Source organism: Pelodiscus sinensis, chromosome 11 (genome assembly GCF_049634645.1).
Source record: "Pelodiscus sinensis isolate JC-2024 chromosome 11, ASM4963464v1, whole genome shotgun sequence".
NCBI lineage: Eukaryota > Metazoa > Chordata > Testudines > Trionychidae > Pelodiscus > Pelodiscus sinensis.
This window is the reverse complement of record NC_134721.1, coordinates 11,990,863-12,012,143: the sequence shown is the minus strand read 5'-3', so window position 1 is coordinate 12,012,143 and position 21,281 is coordinate 11,990,863. Positions and strand designations below refer to the sequence as shown.

General features: G+C 41.4%; 1 protein-coding gene across 2 annotated transcripts in view; it reads left to right on the top strand.

Annotated features, from left to right (window-relative positions):
- Nucleotides 1–21,281, top strand: part of CNTN3 (contactin 3) — a 274,591-nt gene that overhangs the window by 214,961 nt on the left and 38,349 nt on the right. For both annotated transcript variants that reach the window (XM_075938655.1, XM_006113828.4), the window contains exons 10-11: nucleotides 19,959–20,086; nucleotides 20,974–21,149. In XM_075938655.1, coding sequence (XP_075794770.1) covers nucleotides 19,959–20,086; nucleotides 20,974–21,149 — 304 coding nt within the window. The remainder of the gene's footprint in view (nucleotides 1–19,958; nucleotides 20,087–20,973; nucleotides 21,150–21,281) is intronic.

Here is a 21,281-nt window from a genome sequence, read left to right as displayed (position 1 = left end):
AGTCTATTGCACTCCAGAGGGAGCTAATAATGCCAGGCAGTTGGGCAGAACAGTGATAGATGAAAATCACTGTAAAGAAATGCAAGCTAGTATGCACTGGAACAGAAAAACTTGAATTGATCATACACATCTTTTTATTGTAAACTGTAACTATAACAGCTTAGGGAAAAGATGGAGACAGTTCTGTTCACAGCTCAATGAAAAAAATCTACTCCATGTGCATCATCAATCAAAAAAAGCACCTTATTATGGTGGGTAAAGAATGAGAGAGAAAAAATTATACTGCTGTTGCATAAGCAGATGTTCTCTTACCTTGAATACTGTGTTCAGTTCTGATCACCTTTTCATAAAAAAAATATACAGCAGAAATAGAAGTGGATGGCTGATGCAAATGATTAGATGCACGGAAAGGCTTTCATATGAGTGGAGACTGAAAAGATTAGCACTGCTTTATTTAGAGAAGAGCTAAATAAAATGAGTCAGAAGAAAGGTATACAACATAATGAATGGTGAGCAGAGGATTATCAGGCACTTTTGTATACCCTTTCTCATCATGTAATGAAATTGAAAAGCAACCAATGGAAAACTAATAAAAGGAAATACAATATTAAAACAGCACATGAAGAGCCTGTGGCGCTCCCTGCCATGCAATATCATTGAGATCTAGCAGGAGTCGAATAAAAATTAGGAGTGGGATTTTTCAGAATCATTTAACATTGACCTATCTCCTCTCCCCTTGAAGTCCATGGTAAATCCCACTGTATCATAAAGTGTCTAATGAGAATGGCCACGGTTACATTTTTGTGTGTGTCCTAGCTAATGTATAAAGAATGTGAACTCTCATACTTTCAAGCATAAGCTCACTACAGAGGAAGTTATGGCAAACCTTTCCCTGAGGGCAACTAATTCCATAATATCCTAATGGCATCCTTTCTACAAGCAAGAGGCACTGGCTGTGGTTGAGGGTAAGATACTGGACTGGATGGAGCACTGATCTGATCCATTATGGCAGTTCTTAAGTAAATGTCCCCATTTCCTGAAGACCAATGTTAGCCTTAATTGGGAGCAATATTTGACTTGGTTATAGTGGACCATCTGTCGCAGTGTGGAGCAGACAGAGCTCTCACCTATGTTTGCCCATCTTATCCTTTGGTGGGCATGGAGAGAATAGAGAATATATATGGAGTTCTAAGTTTTCAAGGTGTCTAATCGTTTCAATGCCATCCCTGCTGAATGAGTGTGCGGCGAGTGGCCCTGCTTACTGCAGTCAGTCTGAATGAAGTTTGCCCGATTAAAACAGCAGTGAATGTGGCCTGAAGATTTCAAAGTGCTGTGCAGGTTAAATGCTGAATCTTAGTAATAACTCACTCGTTAGCAATACTATTACTATTATAAAGATAGGCTGAATAAACACAATAAACCATTAATGAAAACTAGAACAAGAGCATGCCCAAAGTTATGAGAAAATCACCGGGCCCCCTTGTATAAGGTTATACAGAAAGTAAATGGTTAACAATCATCAAAGTATAAATTTGTATTAGCATCCTACAATAGTTAAATAAAGACCCCGCCCCAACAACAGGTTTTCAAAAATTGTCAATGCACTTTGCATTTGTCAGATCATTTATGTGTTCGGTTTAAAAAAGCCCCACACATTTGGTGGTTTAGTTCCACTGACTCTTAGCACAGGGAAATGCAGCTCTCTCTATCAGTAGACACAGAAGTGCTTTTGCTTTGTGTTTCTTAAGCCTGGGGGAAGCACTGCTGTCCTCAGCATTCTGCCTTGCATCTCCCCATTTGCATGGAGCTGGGGCTGGAAGATGTGATCTCTGGCAGGAAGAAAACCTTTGTGGTAGACTGAGTGACAAGCAGGGGAGTTTGGGGGCTGGCTGAGAGCAAAGAAGAAGGGTGGGCTGTAAAATGTGTTTGTTGTAACAGTCTAGCATCAAACATCCTCTGCCGAGAAGAGATGTGACTGCACTGGGGAAGGTAGAACGACTACTTTGATTTGTATGGGGCGGTTTGGAATTCTGATGCTCGTTTCTTGTACAGAGCCTTGTTTACTGCATTAGGTTTTGCAGAGTGTGGCTTGCTGCTGACAAGCTATTCTAATTTGGGAGAAAACCACGTTGGCTGATTCCTGGAAACCAGGGCTGGTACTGTCACCTTTTTTCTTGTGAAATTAATTAAATATTTAAATGCAGAAAATTGGAATCAGTGTTTCATGGGTATTTCGTGGCTGCGACTCAGGGTGTTACCATTATTGTGTGTTACCTATACCGAAATAGAAACCAACCCCCCCAGCAGCCATGAGCATTGAAGACTCAGCAGCTTTTTTTGGTCTGTGTCATTCTGACGCCAAATTCTGTACTTCAAACACTATTCTTCTTTTTTGTGGTCATGTCTAAACACTGGCAAGTTGGGAGTATGGAATGATTCTGGAGACACATCCTTATACCCGGGTTCATACAGTCTCATAAATTTGCTTAGCTGGCTGCAGACCCACTGGGATCATGAACTCCTTTCAAATCAGTTCTTTTTTTGGCATATTCTTTCCATGTGCAATTTCCCATCATCTTGCAACATCAGAACATCTGATTGTCCTGCGCGTTTGTAAGACAGTGCCGCAGTATACACCAAAACCTGGCATATTTCAATCATTGCATGTATTCTGCATCATCTTCTTGCTCCTTTTTGCACAGCTCAGCTTTGCATGCACAAAAATTCTGGGCCCAACCATGTTCTTGTTAGAAAAAGCCCTACTGATTTTTACTAAGGAGAATAAAACCCGATTGTATTGAACATGCAAAATATCCCATCACCAAAAATTGTATTGTTTAATAAGTGCTGCCTGTTTCAATTCATGCACTACTTGAAAACACAAATCACGGCTCTTAGATGTGAAAATGGAGTTCAGCTGTTTTTAAAATGTAACCCAGAGTGGCTTTATTTTTGACAATTTGCTATAAAGGGCGTACAGAATAAATGTACTAACAAGCCAATAACCCTGGATTAATCTAATGAACTTGCCTTCCGAGTAGAGTAGAATTGTGAATCTTTGCAGGAAACACTTTAATTCATTACTGTCCCCTGTGAATAATTGCAACTCAGGAGTCTATTGCAATTCATGAAAGGGTTGTCACTATATACAAATTGCATTTCAGGAAAGGTTTGCAATTAAGTGCACTTTTTCATTCACTCTTTTCAAATGAAGAAGTCTTTATTAAAAAGAATAATAAAAAAAGATGATACCAATACCAGGGCTGATTTCTTTTGAGCATAGAAGAGGCAGGCAGGATGGACACACCAACCTAGATTTTGAACCCAGGTCTAGTGCTGTCTGTGGCCTTCAAGTACTGTTCACTAGGTGCATGTTGGGAGGGGAAAGAGAAGGTGGGAAGTGAGTAAGAGTTTAGCTAGGTCCCCAAATTGGCAAATTACAAAGTGTTACATAAGTTGGATCCTTCCCAAGGACACTGTAAGTTACCTTACCTTCTTGAGGCTACTTGAGGTAGGGGAGCAGCTATGCATTACCTCCCTACATGGTGCTGAGGTTATAAATCCATATGGGTAAATATATGTAGAACAACTGATTATTCAACCCTCATCAGTTTGAATAGAACCTTACCCATATTAATTTCAGTGCATCTTTTTGTGGAAAGGAGGCAGCTCAGTTTGGCCCAGTCTACACTACATGAGAAGGTCGAAGTAAGATACACAAGTCCAGCTACAAAAATTACATAGCTGGAGTCGATGTATCTTAAATCCCTGTCCACACCATGGAAGATCAACGGGAGCAAATGGTCCTGTTGGCTTCCCTTACTCTTCACGAGGATTAGGAGTACTGGAGCCAATGGGGGTGCCCTTTGAGTTCAATCTAGTGGGTCTGTACTATATCTGCTAAGTTGAACCTCGGAAGATCAATCATGGCAATATCAACCATCCATGTATTGTAAACGTGCCCTTTGAGTACAAATGACAGAACCTTGCCCAATGTTAGACATATGTTAAACCAAATTCTATTGCTACACATGAGTAAATCTGCAATGACACAATTAGCGTGAATACATTTTAAGAAAGCTTATACTCAAATAATAAAAATACAATGATGCTGTTTTAAAGTGTCCTCAGAATTCTGTGGTTTAATAATTTATATTACTTTAGATGTTGTAGCCATATTCCATTTTTAAACATTTGAGATTTTCACTTTGATGTCATCATTGCGTTTATTTTTGAATATTTGTTGCTGCATTTTCAGCTCCTGGGAGATATAGAGAACAACTCCTAATTAAAATAGCTTAAAAATGTCTTGGAGAAAAAGCACACAAAATAAGTGGAAAAAAAATAACAAATTGTTGTGGGCCTCTGGAAAAAATGAGGCTTTTTAGCATGACTTGAATAAGGAATACAAGGGGCTTGGAGCACTGGCTTGGGGAAAGTGTTCATGGCATTGGTGTCTGCATAAAAAATACAGCAGAATAGGATGGGGAGAATTAAATAAATCGATTAATGGAGGCTGATGTTATTGCCAGAGCAGAGTAGTTCGTGCAAAAAAAGTAGGTGAAGGCAAAGCTACAAGGAGCATTGAAGGCAAGTCTGAGCTGTTCCAAATTCATATAGTGCTTGAAGAGGATTCTGCGGTGAGTTCAGAAGTGAAGTGTGAAACCTAACACTGATCCTGGAATATAGGTGCAGTTAATCATTTCAGCCTTCCTCACCTTCCCCTTTTTAAAATGAATTGTTCCTTTGCAGTAAGTGATGTTATCCTTTTAAGGGCTAAACAATGAGAGCTCATCTTTACTACTGGGGATATCTATGATGATGGCAGCAATGCAGCGGGTGTTGATTTAGCAATCATTTTTGTTGGGGAGTACTCCCAAGAATTTGGTAAGAGGTCAAGGGCTACACCCTTCCATGATATTAATGGAGGAAGTGTGGGGTCTGAGATGGAAGTTGGGTGCAGAAAGGGAGCTTGGGATAGGGGATTGAGGAGCCAGAGGGGGTGTGGGGGTCTGTGAAAGCATTTGGGTGAAGGAGGGGATTGAGGTGCAGGAGGGGGCCCAGGTTGCAGAGGGGATATGGGTTCAGGAGAGGATTCTGAAATGTAGTGAGGGTGCAGAGTTCTGGGAGGGGATTGTGATCTAGGGCAGGGATGCAGGAGGAGGTTCAGAAGGTTGGTTTGTGACCTACGGCAGCAGGTGGTTGTGCAGGGGTATGGGTGAAGGAATAGGAGTGCAGAGGGTTTGGGACACATGGGGTAGGACTTCAGCGGGGCAGAGGGTTGGAGGCGGGAGGGGCAGGAGTGCCAGAGAGAGGCTCTGGCCAGGAGACACTTACCGAGATGGCTTCCAGCCAGCAGCCCAGCAGGTGTCTCAGGCAGGTTCCTGCCCACTCCACCCTGTGCACAGCTTAGAACAGCTGGCTGTGAGAGCCATGTGCTGCTCTGAGTGCAGCGGGTGAGGGGGCAAGGCTTTGCACTCTGCCTGCCCTGCAAACAGGCAGCTCCCGTTGGTCGGTCTCGCATTGGCTGAGGCTCCTGCTGAGCTGTGGGTGGGATCTAGACCATGGACCATATTTTGCCTGGCCCTGGATTAGCAGGTCTGGGGACACAGTTATAAAGTCTGGTTCTTTTTTTGTTTGCATTGGAATTGCTTCAAGTGACTGCTGCCCTGTCTCTAGTCAGGAAGGGGGATAGGGGTGGAGGGAAGAAAGAAGAAAAGGGAATCAAAATAGCTGGAGTCTAAGGCCTAGATTCACAAAGCATTTATCTGAGTCCCAATTTTACTTTACTGCTATTCATAACATTCGTGCTGAATCCCATAGTCATGGGTGATGCGTGACCACATGGCTTGGGGAGGCAAGCTCCCCCCCCATTCCCACCCACCAGAGCCCATGCTTCCCCTCCATTGTGACATGCTGGCCCCCATCCATCCTCCTCCCCCTTCTCCCACCATGTGGCTGCTAACTCTTGCCCTCTCCCTCAGAGAGCCATTGGATGGCATGGCCCCAGCCCTGGAGCTCCAAAAAGCTCACAAGTGGTGTAGCCACAGCCTGCCCCAGAGCTCTGGAGAGTAGGCTGGCAGCACAGTCCCAGTCTTCCCCGGCCCCAGAGAGCCGGCAGATGGTGTGGCGGCAGCCTGTCCCAACTCTCCAGAGCGGGCCAGCAGGCATGGCACAGCCCCTCCACTGTATGGCCAGAAGGGCCATAGCGCAGGGAGGACAAGAAGCACAGCACCCAACTTGTCTACCCCAGCTTCAGCAGGCTGAAGGAATGGGTCTGGGGGACTCCGGTGGAGCATGGATGGGGCTAGGTGATGCCGTTGGGAAGGTAGTGCCTTCCCCTGCTTACGATACCCACCACCCATGCTTATAGGTCTCTAAACTCACCTGGGCACCCAATTTTTGGTGGTAATATGCTCCCTCAGAGCCTATGCTTCTGTTTCTGGGCATGTGCAGTGCTACCTCACTCCAGGTGTCCAGTATGTTCACCAGAGAAAGACAGCGTAAAGAAGAGAGTGACTTCACAGCCTCATGGTTACAGCATGCCCCCAGGATGTGAGAGACCCCAGATCCAACCTCCCCACTTTCATAACTCTTTAATTGCTTGTCTACTGTGGGACTTCTTCAATAGCAGAGATGAAGGGAAGTCCACATCAGAATTTTCATTGCCCAGTGGTTAGAGCACTCCTCTAAGAAATAGCTCATCCTTGTTGAAATCCCTTCTTCCCCTCAAATGGAGGGAGGACTTCAACTAGGCCCTCCTCTATTCCAGGTGTCCAGAACACTGGTGTATGTTATGGAAAGCAGAAAATAACTTTTCTTTATTTGCTCTTTTCACACCAGTCATGATTTTGTAGATTCCTATCTTATCTTTTCCCTTAGTTGTCTCTTTTCCAAGCAACCGTTCCATAACCCTAATCATTTTGTTGCCCTTTCCTGAACTTTTTCTAATGCTTTTTTTTTTTTTAGATGAAATGACCACATCTGCATGCAGTATTCAAGATATGGGCATACCAGGAATTTATATAGCAGCAATGAGATATTCTCTTTTATTCTCTATTCCTTTTTAAATAATTCCCAATATGGTTTGCTTTTTTGACTGTTGTAGCACATTGAGTGGATATTTCCAGAGAACTATCCACAGTGATGCCAAGATCTCTCTTTTGAGTGGCAACAGCTAATTTAGTCCCCATTATTTTATACCTATGCATTACCTTGCATTTATCAGCATTGAATATCAACCTGAGGGAGGTCCTTCCCTATCCTTCCCCACACCTTCTTGTAAAGGCATTGGGTGTCTAACCCCAAAGGAGGTTCGCAAATGAGAATTGCTAACTGAGGTAGGTGCCTACACAGCTTGGAATTAAGCATCCATCTTCGAGAGGAGATGGGCCAAGCATGCACTCCTCTCCTTAGCATCTCCCATTGTCTGGGTTAGATGGCTCCTTGCTTAGTGTGCTGGCTTTTGTCAATTGCAGTCTAAGGAGCCTCTCTCCCACCTCCTCCTTTCCCCTGTATTGTATAGGGAGTCTGACTGCTTAACAGAGATTTTGTGAATTGCATCGAGTCTCTGTGATTTTTCTGAATGCCTTTTGACACTCAGCATCACAAAGCCTTAATATCTGTCTGAACCTAGGTATAAGAGCATATTACTGGAAAATTATTTTAACCCACCTGTCTTACAGAGTAAAATAGACATAGCATAATGCTGATGGAGATGCATGGAAATAAGAAACTATCTTTGTTTCGTGTTGTTGATTCATCCCCAGTTGAAAGGCTTCTTCTCAGCTGTTGGAAACTCATGCAACTTACTCCAGGTTTACACTCTTGTTTTCCACCCATCCAGCACACCACTGCACCCTCCAGAAATCCTGTTGTTCTGGAAAGTATCATGAATTGTTGAACTTTAAAAATGAAAAATAGCCATTTGGAATGTTAGCACCTGCAGCCAATAAATGGCTACAAAAAATTCTGCCCTCTAAAGTGATGCAGTCAATCAGAATCAAAGAGAAATCGATTGATTTTACTGTCTCTCTCTTAAATTAACAACTTAAGTCTCTGGAAAGTGAGATTCTGTAAGGGGCTTGTGATCAGGGTGAATAATCCACTGAACCTGAGCTCTCAGTGCAATGTTGTGGCTAAAAGGTTTAATGTGATCCTTTGATATATATTATCAGGAATACTGAGTAAGAATTAGGAGATTACATTTCAGAGGTGTTTGCACAAATATCACCACAATTGGAATACTGTGTCCAGGTCTTGGGTCTCCATATTCATAGGCTCACTCTAGTATCAGTACTACTAGCTCATTCTAAGCCTCTGACTCCACTGTTTATTGATTTATCTCTTCATCAGGAAAGGGTTAATATTTTGAGGAGAAAAAAGAGCAGAATTATAACAATAAACAAATCTATCTTCTCTTCAGATATTTCTAGGCTCTTCCAGACTAGAAGAAAAGGTTTAAAAAACACTGCAATAAAAAAGCTTTGTGTTGTGGGTTTTCCCTTTACTGGAGCTGGCTGATGCATTTAATTTTCCCGGCTAAAATTTGTCTTTCAATTGTGGGGAAGTCATGTCAAATTAAGGGAAATAAGATAGTTGTTGATAAAAAGTTGAACGAGTCTGATGTGGATTAGTAACTGGATTCATCTGGACTAGAATTTGAATGAACTTTTATTTAAGCTTCGTCTGTGGTTTGAAACACTCTAGAAGTCAATGTATTTGCCTTTACTTACCAGTACATCAATATGGATGTAATTATGCTAACTTTCTTGTTGAGTAATCTGGTACAATTTAGCTATAATTTGACTGATATATAAAACACCCGTGTTGGCCTAGTTTCCTACTGATCTTTTGTATTGAAGTGTTGAGTACTAGGAAAGTGATACGTTTGTGCTTATTATCATATCAATAGGGGCCTAATTTTGTTGCTTTTATGCTGAATAATCTGATAAATACAAAAAAGCAGGCAGGATTTAGCTTTGTTGCTGTTATTTTAGTAAGAAAACATTGTGATCTGAAGCATAACAAGCTTGTGCATATTTACTGTGTCATTACTGGGTCCTGATTTTGTGCTACAGTCCTGCCTGGGATTCTGAACAGATATAGGGTCCCCAATAGCAAATGCTGAGGTGGGGTTAGGGCTTTAATATCACTTAGATTCAGGTGGGATGTTCTAGTGAATAATCAGATCAAATTTAATGGTTACAGTATTTGTTTAGTTTTATAGTATTGGCCAGATTCCCTGAGCAAGCTGAACTGGTCCTAGAGGAGAGGAGGGTGGACATAAAAGTGGCTTTAAGATCTCTTTATTTCCTCCTCAGGTCTGGCTCAACTGGTGCTAAGGTCAATAAGGGCTTGTCTACGCTACAGAGATCAACTCTCTGGAGGTTCGATCGTCTAGTGTTCGATTTAGTGGGTCTAGTGAAGACCCACTAATTTGAACTGAGAGGGCGCTCCCGTTGGTGCCAGTAGTTCTGCTCCTTATAAGGTCTAAGGGAAGCCGATGGGAGTGTGTGATTCTGTTGGCCTCCTTCTGTGTGGACGGAGTGAAACTCAATTTAAGATGCATTGACTCCAGCTATATAATTAACATGGCTGGAGTTGTGTATCTTAAGTCCACTTTTCCCTTTAGCGTAGACCAGACCCAAAAGAATGCCCATCAACTTAATCCTGGGCATGATTTACTTTTGAGCAGCCTGGTGGCTGCCCTTGGCCTCAAGGGATAATTTCAACAACTAGAAATGTCCGAGCCCTGGCTGCTTTGTGCCAGGCATGCCCTCAGTGCCGGGAACTGGAAGTACTGTCATGAGAGCTGCTGTAAGAACTTCATGCTACCCAGGGATTACGCAGAGGGAATCCTCAGGTGAATGAATCAACACAGTTTAGAAATGGGATTGTGCTGCCATAACCCTGGTCAGACCCTACGTGTTGAATTCTTATATGCTGTAGTGAAATTCTCATGCCTGATTAGCCACCTGATCTTTATAAAAGACACTGAACTATGCAAGGTGTCTTGAGGAGCAGGTGGCAAGCTGGTATTTCTTGCATTGTCCATTTTGGGTGGGGCTAATTGTTATTTTATTGGAATTTTAAATGTATACCATGTGTGACTTACTAGGGCACAATCCAGACTAATGAGTAACTGTATCACCCCTGTCCTGTTACTCGTGATGCCCTTCCGTGTCCTGTTGCTGTTGCCGACAGCCTGGGCTGCTCACAAACAGCCTTCAGCATGTAACAAAAAACAGGACTATGTAGCATTTTAAAGACTAACAAGATGGTTTATTAGGTGATGAGCTTTCGTGATGGCCCCCGGAAGCTCATCACCTAATAAACCATCTTGTTAGTCTTTAAAGTGCTACATAGACCTGTTTCAGCTAGACCAGACTAACACAGCTACATTTCTATTACTATTCAGCATGTAAGTCACTCAAAGCAATAACCTCATGTGTTGCAGCCAGCCAGCCACAACTGGGCCCTTGCCAGCATCTGTTATGCTGTGAAGTGACTCCAATACACCTCTAGTCCAAGGTCTTCCTCTGGAAATATGTCATGTGTGCTGTCTGGCCCTTCCCTGGGCAATACACAGATATAAAAGAACTGGAAGGAACCTTGAGAGATCATCGAGTCCAGTGCCCTGCCCTCATGGCAGGACCAACCAAGTACAATCCCTGACACATTTGCCCCAGATCCCTAAATGGCCCCCTCCAGGATTGAACTCACAACCTGGGTTTAGCAACTATATTATACAACTATATTAAGTCTGTTATTCATTTAATGGAATTACAAAATGCAACATCTTGTTTTAAATAGTTATTCAGACACTTCAACTTAAACATATTGGAACAGCTAAATTAATAAAAAAAAGTTTATGAACTGCACAGAGATAGATTTTAAGTGAATGCAAGTAATAAGGCATAAAAGTCAGAAATGGTTACAAGAAAAATCAAGATAAAATGCTTATTGGTGACTAACTTTGAATATTAGAATCAAAACAAAGTTTTCTCAACGCATGCTTTCAGCAGTCTCAGGGAAGTAATGAAATCAAATTGAACTTGCATTTAATGGCTACAATATAAAGTTTTGGCTTAGTTTTATATTATCAGCAAGATTCCTTGAGCAAGCTTCACTGGTTCTAGGGTGGAGGAGTGACTTTACGATCTCTTTATTTCCTCCTAAGGTCTGATTCAGCTGTGCCATTGGTGTGCTTAAGTGAAGGCACTCCTGTGCTGATGGGGAAGCTTTTCCCATTGCTGTCATTAATGCACATTTCTGACAGGTGATAGCTGTCAACATGAGAAGCTCTACCATCAACATAGCACTGTACACATGGGGGGAGGGGAAGGGGTGTGGATTGTTCTCATTCCTTAGCAACATGGTCAAACCGACATAGGTCTTTTGTGTAGACCGGGTCTCACTGACCAAATGCCTTAGCTCAAGACCCCTCCTCCCAATTCCAGTGTCTGCTTTCCTTTTCATTTCAGATTCAGAGAATGGTATGGGCAGGAAGAGAAAGGGAGGTGTCTTGAAGTGTCTCCCCCTTTCTTTTTATAGTCATCCCTCCTATCCTTTCGCACAGATTATCTATTGCCTTGCTTCGCAAAGGGAACTCCATGCTGTTTCTGTGCTAAAATGTATAATTTTGCCCTGCTCCCTTTCCTGCCAAAGAATAGCCACTTAACCAGTAATGGCCCATGTGCTTTATTTAACCTCACTGAGACATCAGTCCCTAAGAAACTGTTTTAGCCATTCCTTAGACTTATCTGGAGAACATACTTCACTATGTGTACACTATGCACCTTATAGTGGCACAGCTATAACTCTGCGGCTGCGCAGCTGTAAAGTCTTCTCTGTAATGTTCCCTCTAACTTTTTCTATCCATGAGTGGAATAAATTTTATTTGCAACAAGGAAAGTGCAGCATCAATAGAAACACAGGCTGCCGGCTGTGGGCAGCTTGTGGGTATTCTGCTACTTAGCTAAGAGACACGTGAATCTCTCCTGGGTGGCTAACCGAGTGTTTGGCTCACAGGGAACACTGCTCTGCAGTAGCCACTCTATGCCTCTGGGAGACAAGTTGTTGAATTTAAGAACGTAGCAAGATTTAAAAATAGATTGCACACAAAGATTGAACATTATCATAATGAGATTTGGAAGGGACATTTAATTTCATGCTTTAAGGCTTAAGCCTGTCTTTAACTATTGGAGATCAAGATGACAGCTATTGTTGGGGATAGGTCTATCGTGGTTTCTTATATCTTTTGCTGAAGTTTCTGAAGACACAGTCAGACCATGTGGACTAATCCAGTGTGCTAAGTCCTATGTTGCCACTTTACCATCTTATCTCCTGAATTAATACCATATTTTCCCATACAAAGCTATGCCTCCGATTGCCTAATAAAGGGCATAGGCTAGCATCCATCATCAGTGCATTTTTTCCTTCCTTCCATAATACTTGGAAGAGACATTCACATCAAAGAGCCATTTCTCTATATCTATGGAGGCAGAAAGAGCGGTCATTGTTGTTTTTGTTAAAAAAAAATCACTAATATTCTACACCCAGGGTGCTTGATTATCATGAGATCTCAAATTACCCTCCATTTGTGACTGTGCAAACTGCACATGTATGTACAAGTGTGCCATTTTTACTGCACTCTTTCCTGTTTGTTTGCAAAATGGACTGGCTAATTTGTAAGCGGGGGAATGATCCTGCTATTGTGGGGAACTTTCCTGGCTTCTATACACCCCGGTGAAATGAACCAGCCTAAGGATGTGAGTCCCCGCTGCCACTTCCTTTACCCCACGGCTCCCTGATCCTGAGGGCTCCCCCTCCACTCTTCTGAGTAGCAGAGCCCTTGAAACCCCAACAAGGCTGGGCCCAGGTTTCCTGTGGCTTAATCCCTGACCTTGTAGTCACTAGGGGCAGGAGTTAGGGTGTCCCCATTCCGAGGTGCTCTCTTTACACTGCAGGCCTTCTTGGCCCAGTGATCACTTCATAAGGTTCAAAGCAAATACAATTTATTAAACAACAACTGATTAAAGAGAAAAGAATAAGAAAAAAATGAGAATGGTTAAATGAGAACACACAGCCCTGCTCTGTAGCACAGGGACATCAAAACAGCAGCCTGCAGAGTGTAAGGACAGTCCACAGTCTCTTCCTTAGAGGCCTTGGATGTGCTGCAGGGGGCTGCAGGCTGGACACACTTGCTCTGGCAGTGCCCACACAGCCTCAACCTCTAAGTGGCCAGACCCCTCTCCCAGTCTAGAGCCTCTCCCCACACTTTGCAGTTCCCAGCTGCTCACCACATCCAGCTGCAGGGTGCTGCTTGGCCTGTCTCTAGCTTCTTGCGTTGCTTCTCTGTTTCTTTTGGCTCTCTGAGCACTGCCAGTCTGCTGCTCAACACAGGGTCTGCGCTCCTTGAGCTGTGTGTGTCTGGCTCAGCTGCTGCAAAAACTGCCCCTCAGCACACAGCTTGCTTTGCTAGTCTCTCAGCTCCCTGTTTTTGCAGCACTTCTTCACACAACTTGTCCTCCTATTTCAGCTCTCTGTCTTTGCAGGACCTCTTCTGCACACAGCTTGTTTGTTCAGAGAGAGTGCCAGAACAATCCCAGCTCACAGGGAGGACGGGGCCTGGCCTCTCCCCTTCCTCACTGGCCTGTCCAACCTGTCAATCAGGCTGAGCTGGAGTGTTGGCTGCTTTCCATTGTCTCTGGGGTCAATCAGTCTCATGAACTCTTCCCCTTCAGATACTGCGAGCTGGCAAACCAAAAACTCCCACAGAGTTTTAGTAAGGGGTAACAGTCCCAAAAGTGCATGCGCAGGTATTTGAAAGTGGAATTGAGAGTCTGAAAATGAGGATTGAGCCTTTCTCTATTGTGCTGAACTGATGTATACTATACATATGCGAAACACTAGAAAGCAGTCTCATTAGCTTATAAGTAGAAATCTAGGTCACTTCTTGAAAGCCAGCCTGCTGGAAAAACATTTGCTTTGTTAGAAAGTGTAGATTTCTGACTCTTTATATATAAAAATTTAGATAGTCTAAAATTACAGAGAGGTGGTGGTGGAAGTTAGATACTTCATGGTCTTTATCAGCTAAGCTGTATTTGCTGCCTTAGTAATTGAAAAAGTAAAGAGCTCAGTTTTTAATTTACCAATAAAGATTTTATTTTGACAATACAGTTTTTCAGGAATTGATTTGTTTTGTTTAATTCTGAAAAATAATGTGATTCTTAAATATATCCAGTTTTAATAAGCATGTTCCTTCATTATTTCAGACAAGCTCGACTTGCAAATAGCTCAAAGCACTCTAAATGTCATTTGTTTTAATTAAACAATAGACATTTTTTACAGCCTGATTCAATTTTCTCTTTTGCTTGATCTAAGGTCTTGTCAGCACTGGATTTTTTTGCACTGGGATAATTACGTCAGTGTAGCTACACCGATGCAAAACCCCTATTGTAGAAGACACAGATTGTTGTAGAGTCCAACAGTTCAATATATTGCTTCTAACCATGACTGTTGACATTCTAATACTTTCTCTTGAGGTGCTTATATCTATAAAAACTCTGCAGGCACCATGGGAAAAATAGTGGGTGCTCAGCAGCTGCCTCCCACAGCTGTTTAGTGGCATCCCCAGTTAGCTGATCGTTGGCTCTGGCAGAGAGCACCTGGCAGTCAGGGGCCAAAGGGAGAGGGGGCAGAGTAGGGGATGAGAAGAGGCAGAATGAAGGCCAAGCCTTGGAAAGCGGCAGAGCAGCAGAGAAGCACCCCTAGGTAAAAGTAAAAGTCGGCATCTGTGATCCCAATCCGCACACCCCAGTAGTCAAGCACTAAGCAATTTCAAGACTCTAGATATATTTGCAATGTTCTTTTTGCCAGATAATGCTGGCAAATCTTGAAAATCCGAATCTATATATATTTGTTTAAAATATTCTTTCTCCTTTTCCTTGACATCATCTCATTAGGTGCCCTTTTGTATATCTTCTAACAAATTATTTTCTTTCCAGTTTTGTTGACACTTTCTCTCATCTTAATTTAGTTTTAGACAACATCTGTGTGTCTGCTAGTATTTTGAATGCTGTTTATTGGCTCTGTAAAGGATTGTGTAATAAGTTAAATGCAAGAGATTTGTAAATAAGATGAAAATGTAATTTGCATACTGGAGCACTTCATTGTGTTTATCATGGCATTCTAAATCCCCTAATTGGTGTTATAGTGAGGAGGGTTTGGAGACAAGAGGTTTGGCTTATGTAAATAGGGACAGCAGTTGTATAAAGGGAAACTAAACCAAATGTATGAATTAAAGCACCTCAGCCATCAATTTTCCATGTTGTATGTGAATATTTTTGGATTGGTTGATGCAGTATTTATATTAGCTCAGATCTTACAAGTTTCTCTGGAATACTGCTCTTGCAGCACCCAGTATGCAAGCATGAAATAGGATAATAATGTTTTCTCACAGTAAAGTGAACACTAAAGCTGATTAGGAATTTTTTTTGTCTTCCACAAAACAAAATTAATTAAATATTCATTTTTAGTTTTTATTGTTATTTTTCTTTGTAGTGTTTTTTTGGGGGGGAGGGGAGAGTGAGGGATTAAATGCTGAAAAACCCAAAGCAAAAATTGGATCCAAACCAAATATGGTTTCAGTTGCCATAAAATACTAGTCTGTTTTATTTTAAGTTTTCAATGGGCATTTTGAAATTTTTCAACAAAAAATGACATTTTTCCATGAAAATATCAATTTTGCTAAAATCCCTCTTTCCCCAGGAGTGGGAGGAGAAAGGGAAATTAAAAATATTTTTAACTAGTTCTGTCAGCAACAGACACAGCCCTACGAAATAGGGGTAGCGGTGATCCTTCAGTTCCTTCCTCTCTCCCCCGCCCCTCCAAAGATGCCAGGTGTCTACTGTGGTTGACCAGTGTCGTCATAATATATCCTATGGCTGGATAAATGCATATATAGAGAGTAATTACTCGTTTAACACATGTCCACTTAACACGTTTTCGCAATAGCACAGTTTTTTTAGGGAACATTTTTTGAATAACACAGCTGTCCCTGAAATAACATGAAAAAAATCAAGGGGCGGACTATTTTCTGCGGCGGTATAAGTTGTAAAAGCAGCGGTAATACTGTACGCATGAGCAGATGAATACTGTATATGTGGTCACAGCGCTCCTCCGCTCACTCACGTGTTGATCTTGTGTTAACAAACCGCGGCGACTTGTGTTGCTAGATACTGTATCTTGCTGTGTATTACTGTATCCCTTATGAGTGGAAAGAGTAAGGAAAGTGATACATCTGTTTCTGCAAGCAAGAAGCATAGAAAATCGTTTACATTAGAAGACAAACTTGAAGTGATTAAGCGAATTGAAAAAGGTGAACGCAATTGTGATATCTCCCACGCTTTGAATATGCATGAGTCTGGTGTGCGCGCGATCCGTGCCCAAACTGAGAAAATTAAGGAAAGTTGCAAAAATGCAACACCAATAAGTGTGAAGAAGGTTGTTCGTACATGATCTAACCTAATGTAAAATATGCAGAGGCGATTTTCTATGTGGATTGAAGACCAAACACAATGAAAGATGCCAAACAGTGAATTTGGCTGTTATTCAGGAAAAAGACAAAGCTTTATATGATGCTGTTAAAATAGAACTGAATGAAACTGATGCCAAGCCATTTAATGCAAGTCATGGTTTGTTCGAATGCTTTAAAAAGCGTTCAAACTTACATAATATAAAAATAACTGGAGAGGCTGTTGCTGCTGACATGGAGGCTGCTGAATCATTCCCAGCGATATTTGAAACTATTATAAAGGAAGGTGGCTATTTGTCTAAATGGTGTCCTGGATGAAACAGGACTCTACTGGAAGCGGATGCCAGCATGCACGTATATCTCTCGTGATGAGGCTTATGCACCTGGTTTTCAGGCTGCAAAAGGAATTCAGTCATCATATGACTGTGATGCCAACGGGGATTGCAAGCTTAAACCGGTAGTAGTTTACCGTTCCGCCAACCCTAGAGCTTTAGTTGGGTATTCAAACAGTCATCTGCCTGTTGTTTGGAGATCTAATGCGAAAGCATGGGTAACTTCAAGTATCTTCACAGACTACTTCTGCAATCACCTAACTACTGAGTTGAAAGACTACTGTTTGCAAGAAAATCTTGCTTTCAAAATTTTACTACTTCTCGATAATGCACCAGGGCATCCTCCTTGCCTTACTGATCTGTCAGAAAACATTCAAGTGTTATTTTTACCCCCCAATACAACCTCATTAATTCAACCTCTTGATCAGAGTCCATATGTTTGCTAGGCTTATAAGGGAGATAGGTGGTGAGAATAAGCCTACAATCAAGGAGTTCTGGAGAAAATGTAACGTTAAAGATGCTATAGATATTATAGCAGAGGCTTGGGCAGAAGTTTTGTCAAGTTGCCTTAACGCAGTTTAGCGCCGTATATGGCCTGCATGTGTTCACGAGTTCAGGGAGTTCGACACTGAAATAGCTGAAGCTAAAAAGCAGATTGTAGCCCTAGCCCATGAAGCAGGATTAGTGGAGGTGGATGCTACTGATGTGCATGAGTTGCTTGATTCTCATGGGAAGGAGTTGTCTATCGACGAGTTGAAGCTGCATGGATGAGCAGCAGCTGGAAAATGAGCCTGAACATGCTGAGCCAATTATTCGGACATTATCAATAAAAGTTATGGCTGAAGCTTTTAAGCTTATAAGTGATGCAATAAACATTTTTGATGAGAATGATCCTGATTGTGAACGGAGCTCAAAAGTAGTGAAAAGCTTAGAAAGCACCATATCTTGCTACCAGCAACTTTACAATGAAAAACAAAAAGCAGCTCTCTATCAAAAGTTTTTTTTGTGTTCAACCTAAAACAACATCAGCTGATGAACAAGATAGCCCTGTTCCATCTACATAATCTAATGTTGGCGCTGACGACTCAGCACCAACAGAAAATTGACTTGGACACCACCACCTGAAATGTAACCCCCCACCTTTTCCATTATTTTCAATGGAAAAATTGACCCTGCATAGCACGTTTTCGCTTAGCACAATCATTTTCTGAAACGCAACTACCGTGTTAAATGAAGAATTACTGTACCTCTTTCCAGAGCCCTCAAAGGCTATGTCTAGACTACACAGTTTTTCCGAAAAAAGTAGCCTTTTTTCTAAAAATCTTCACCTGCGTCTAGACTGCTGTCACATTCTTTAGAAATCAAAAAAACATGGCATTTTTTTGACAGCGGTAAACCTCATTTTATGAGGAAGAATGCCAAGAGCTCTTTCGAAAAAAGGCATTCATGAATTCAGTCAGGGCTTTTTCAAAAGGGAGTGTTCATATTGCCTGGGTGCTCTCTTTCAAAAAAGCAGATTGCTTTTTCGAAAATCTTGTAGATGTCTAGACAATCGCTTTCGAAAGAGGCTTGTAGTCTAGACGTATACTGTGTGACATTAGCCACAGTGGAAGGGTACCTTGACTATGCTTTGAGTGTTGGTACATTAACCATATCAGGTCCTAGTCAGCAGGTGTATTATACTGGCCAGTGAACACCACACATGCAGTATGGCTGATCGTGCAGGGGTGGAGGGAGATCATCTGTCATAGCAATAAAGGAGCTCCTGTCCAAATAGGTAAATAATCTTGTTTAAAACTCAGAACAGACCCTGAGTTAAAGCCAAATGACAAAACTTGTATTGGGGCTGCGTGTCAGCTTGTTGGTGTTAGAAATGAATTTGAATATTTTATCTCCTCAGATACATTTTGACATTCTTCATGTTACTACAAGAGCATGTTAAAATGATAAATTTAAGCTCTAATTTTTGCAGGCGTGTGTTTCCTTATGCATTATTATCATCACACTTGCCTTTTAAACTACCATGCATTAATCATAAGCACGTTTCTTATTCTTTACCCTGAACATCTGTCTTTGAGTTCTGTGTGTATACTCAAGTTTACAATGCACTGTCACTTGTAATCCAAAGCTGCCTCGTTATTTATTGTATGAGTGGATAAACTGTGAGTTTAATTGTTTGCATCGCAGTATATTAAAACACTCTCTCCTTTCATCTAATCTAAAAGAAGAACGTTCCTGATACACATGCAGCTGCTGTATATGGTTTTAACAGTTTATTGGGCAATTGTTCCACTTTAAAGAGCAGCTCAACAGTTGTATAGAATGCGGCTATGACACTGTAGTCTATGATCACTGATGGTTGTTGGTTTACAATCATAGCACACATGAGTTGTAAGATGGAAGTGCTACATTTATTCACTCAATAGCAAATATTACCCTGAAACATGAATGTCTGTGTTGCCTAGAAAACAATACATTGTTTATTACATTTGTTATTCACAGGCTAACTAAATTCCATGTACATTATTAATAATGGTGCAGTCCACTGAAATAAACATCTTCTAAGGAATATGTTTGTTTCCATTGTGCAGCTGAAGCAACCAAGTGGTGCATTCAGATCTTTCCCTCACAGCTGACATGCAGGCCTCCTCTTCAAGCCAAAGAGCAGCAGGAGAGCTCAGTGACTATTCCTGCAGTCTTAGAGCTGCACTCCCCCTTGCAGATATCTTACCTTCTTTTGCAGGCCCCTGATTAACAACTAAACAGTCACTCAGCAGAAAATGCCCACTTTGTGGTGGAAGACTAAGGAGTAACTGTTTATGCAGAGAACAGGAAACCTGCTTCTCCCAGGCTCTGGAATCAATTTTCACAGTGGGCAAGGTTCTGGAATTTTCTCCAGGAGAACAGACTTGTTCATGAATTTCTATATCATGCAAACGCCCACAGGGCCAGATTCCTCTGCTGCATCTCATCACTGGGTTAAATTTTAAAACATTGGTTTGGAGATTGATCCACTTTGCAATGCTATAAGGTGAACTTTCTTCTGCAAACTTATGATGCATTTTCCATCTCTCCATCATTTTTAGAGTAACGTTATTAAAAGATGGAGGCCTAAGACTAGCGAACGTGACTAAACTTGATGCTGGAATTTACACCTGTCTGGCAGAGAATCAGTTTGGAACAGCTAGTGGCACAACAAGCTTAATAGTGACAGGTATGTTTGTGTGTGTGTTTGTTTTCATACGATTATTTCAAATGGCTCTGAACTGCAATACATCCAGCAAGCAGAATCTACAAAAAGCATAGGAGTTCAAAGTTTGGTCTCTAGTAGGCTTATTGTGTGTGATTGGAGGTAAAAGGTATGAAGAGTTGTATATTTAAAAATAGCTACATAAAGGAGATCCGTTCTGAATCTCTTTTTTAAATACAGAGGGGAAACTGTTTATCTATATTGTAAAATATTCCCTAGAGCAGGAAACATGTAGTAAGGTCATCTGGGTTCTACTTCTGCCTTACGCACTGACTCTCTGTATAATGTAGGGCAAAACGTTAAACCATGCTTTTCTCAGTTTGGCTATCTGTAAATGGATATACTTTACTTTCAGTTCCAATCTGATTTGAAAGTTAACTGATGTTTGTAAAGCACTATGACAGATATTAATTGCTAAAATTATCACTTTCTGCACGTGCTCAATACATAGATCTTCCACTACTAATGCAAAAACATGCAGAAAATGCAACAGAAAAGCACAGTGTAGATCAGAGAAGAAGAGATTTTCCTTTAATTATTAGCCGCCTTACATTTTCTGTAGATCTGTCCTTTTGTAAATGTGTTGCAATTTGTTGAGCACTAGCAACTACACAGCAGGTCACATTCTACTCTGAGCCACAGAGAACTCTATTGAGGTTAATAAGCTCTCACAAAACTTCAGGGATAAAATTCAATCAATAATATTTACAATGTAGAATTTGACTAAATGAAAGTGACTGCTACTGGTCATGTTCGTCTTTATAGAATATGAATGTTTAAAGAAACTCTGTAACCCAGAAAGGTGGGGTATTTGCTGAGATGGCTAAAATTTCTATTTCTGCTTTCGGTAGAGCCAACAAGGATAATTCTGGCACCTTCAAATATGGATGTTACTGTTGGAGAGAGTGTCATCTTGCCATGCCAAGTTCAGCACGATCCACTGCTAGACATTAGCTTCACCTGGTATTTTAATGGATCACTCACTGATTTCAAACGAGAAGCTTCTCATTTTGAGAAAGTAGGTGGGGTAAGTTGAGAACTTTTATTTTTTTGAGGATAGTTAAAAGAGCAACAAAAAAATCACATGGTTGTAACATCAATTTTTATTTTGTTTTTTAAAATTTAACATGGTAACCAAAATGCAACCAGTTCTTTTCTT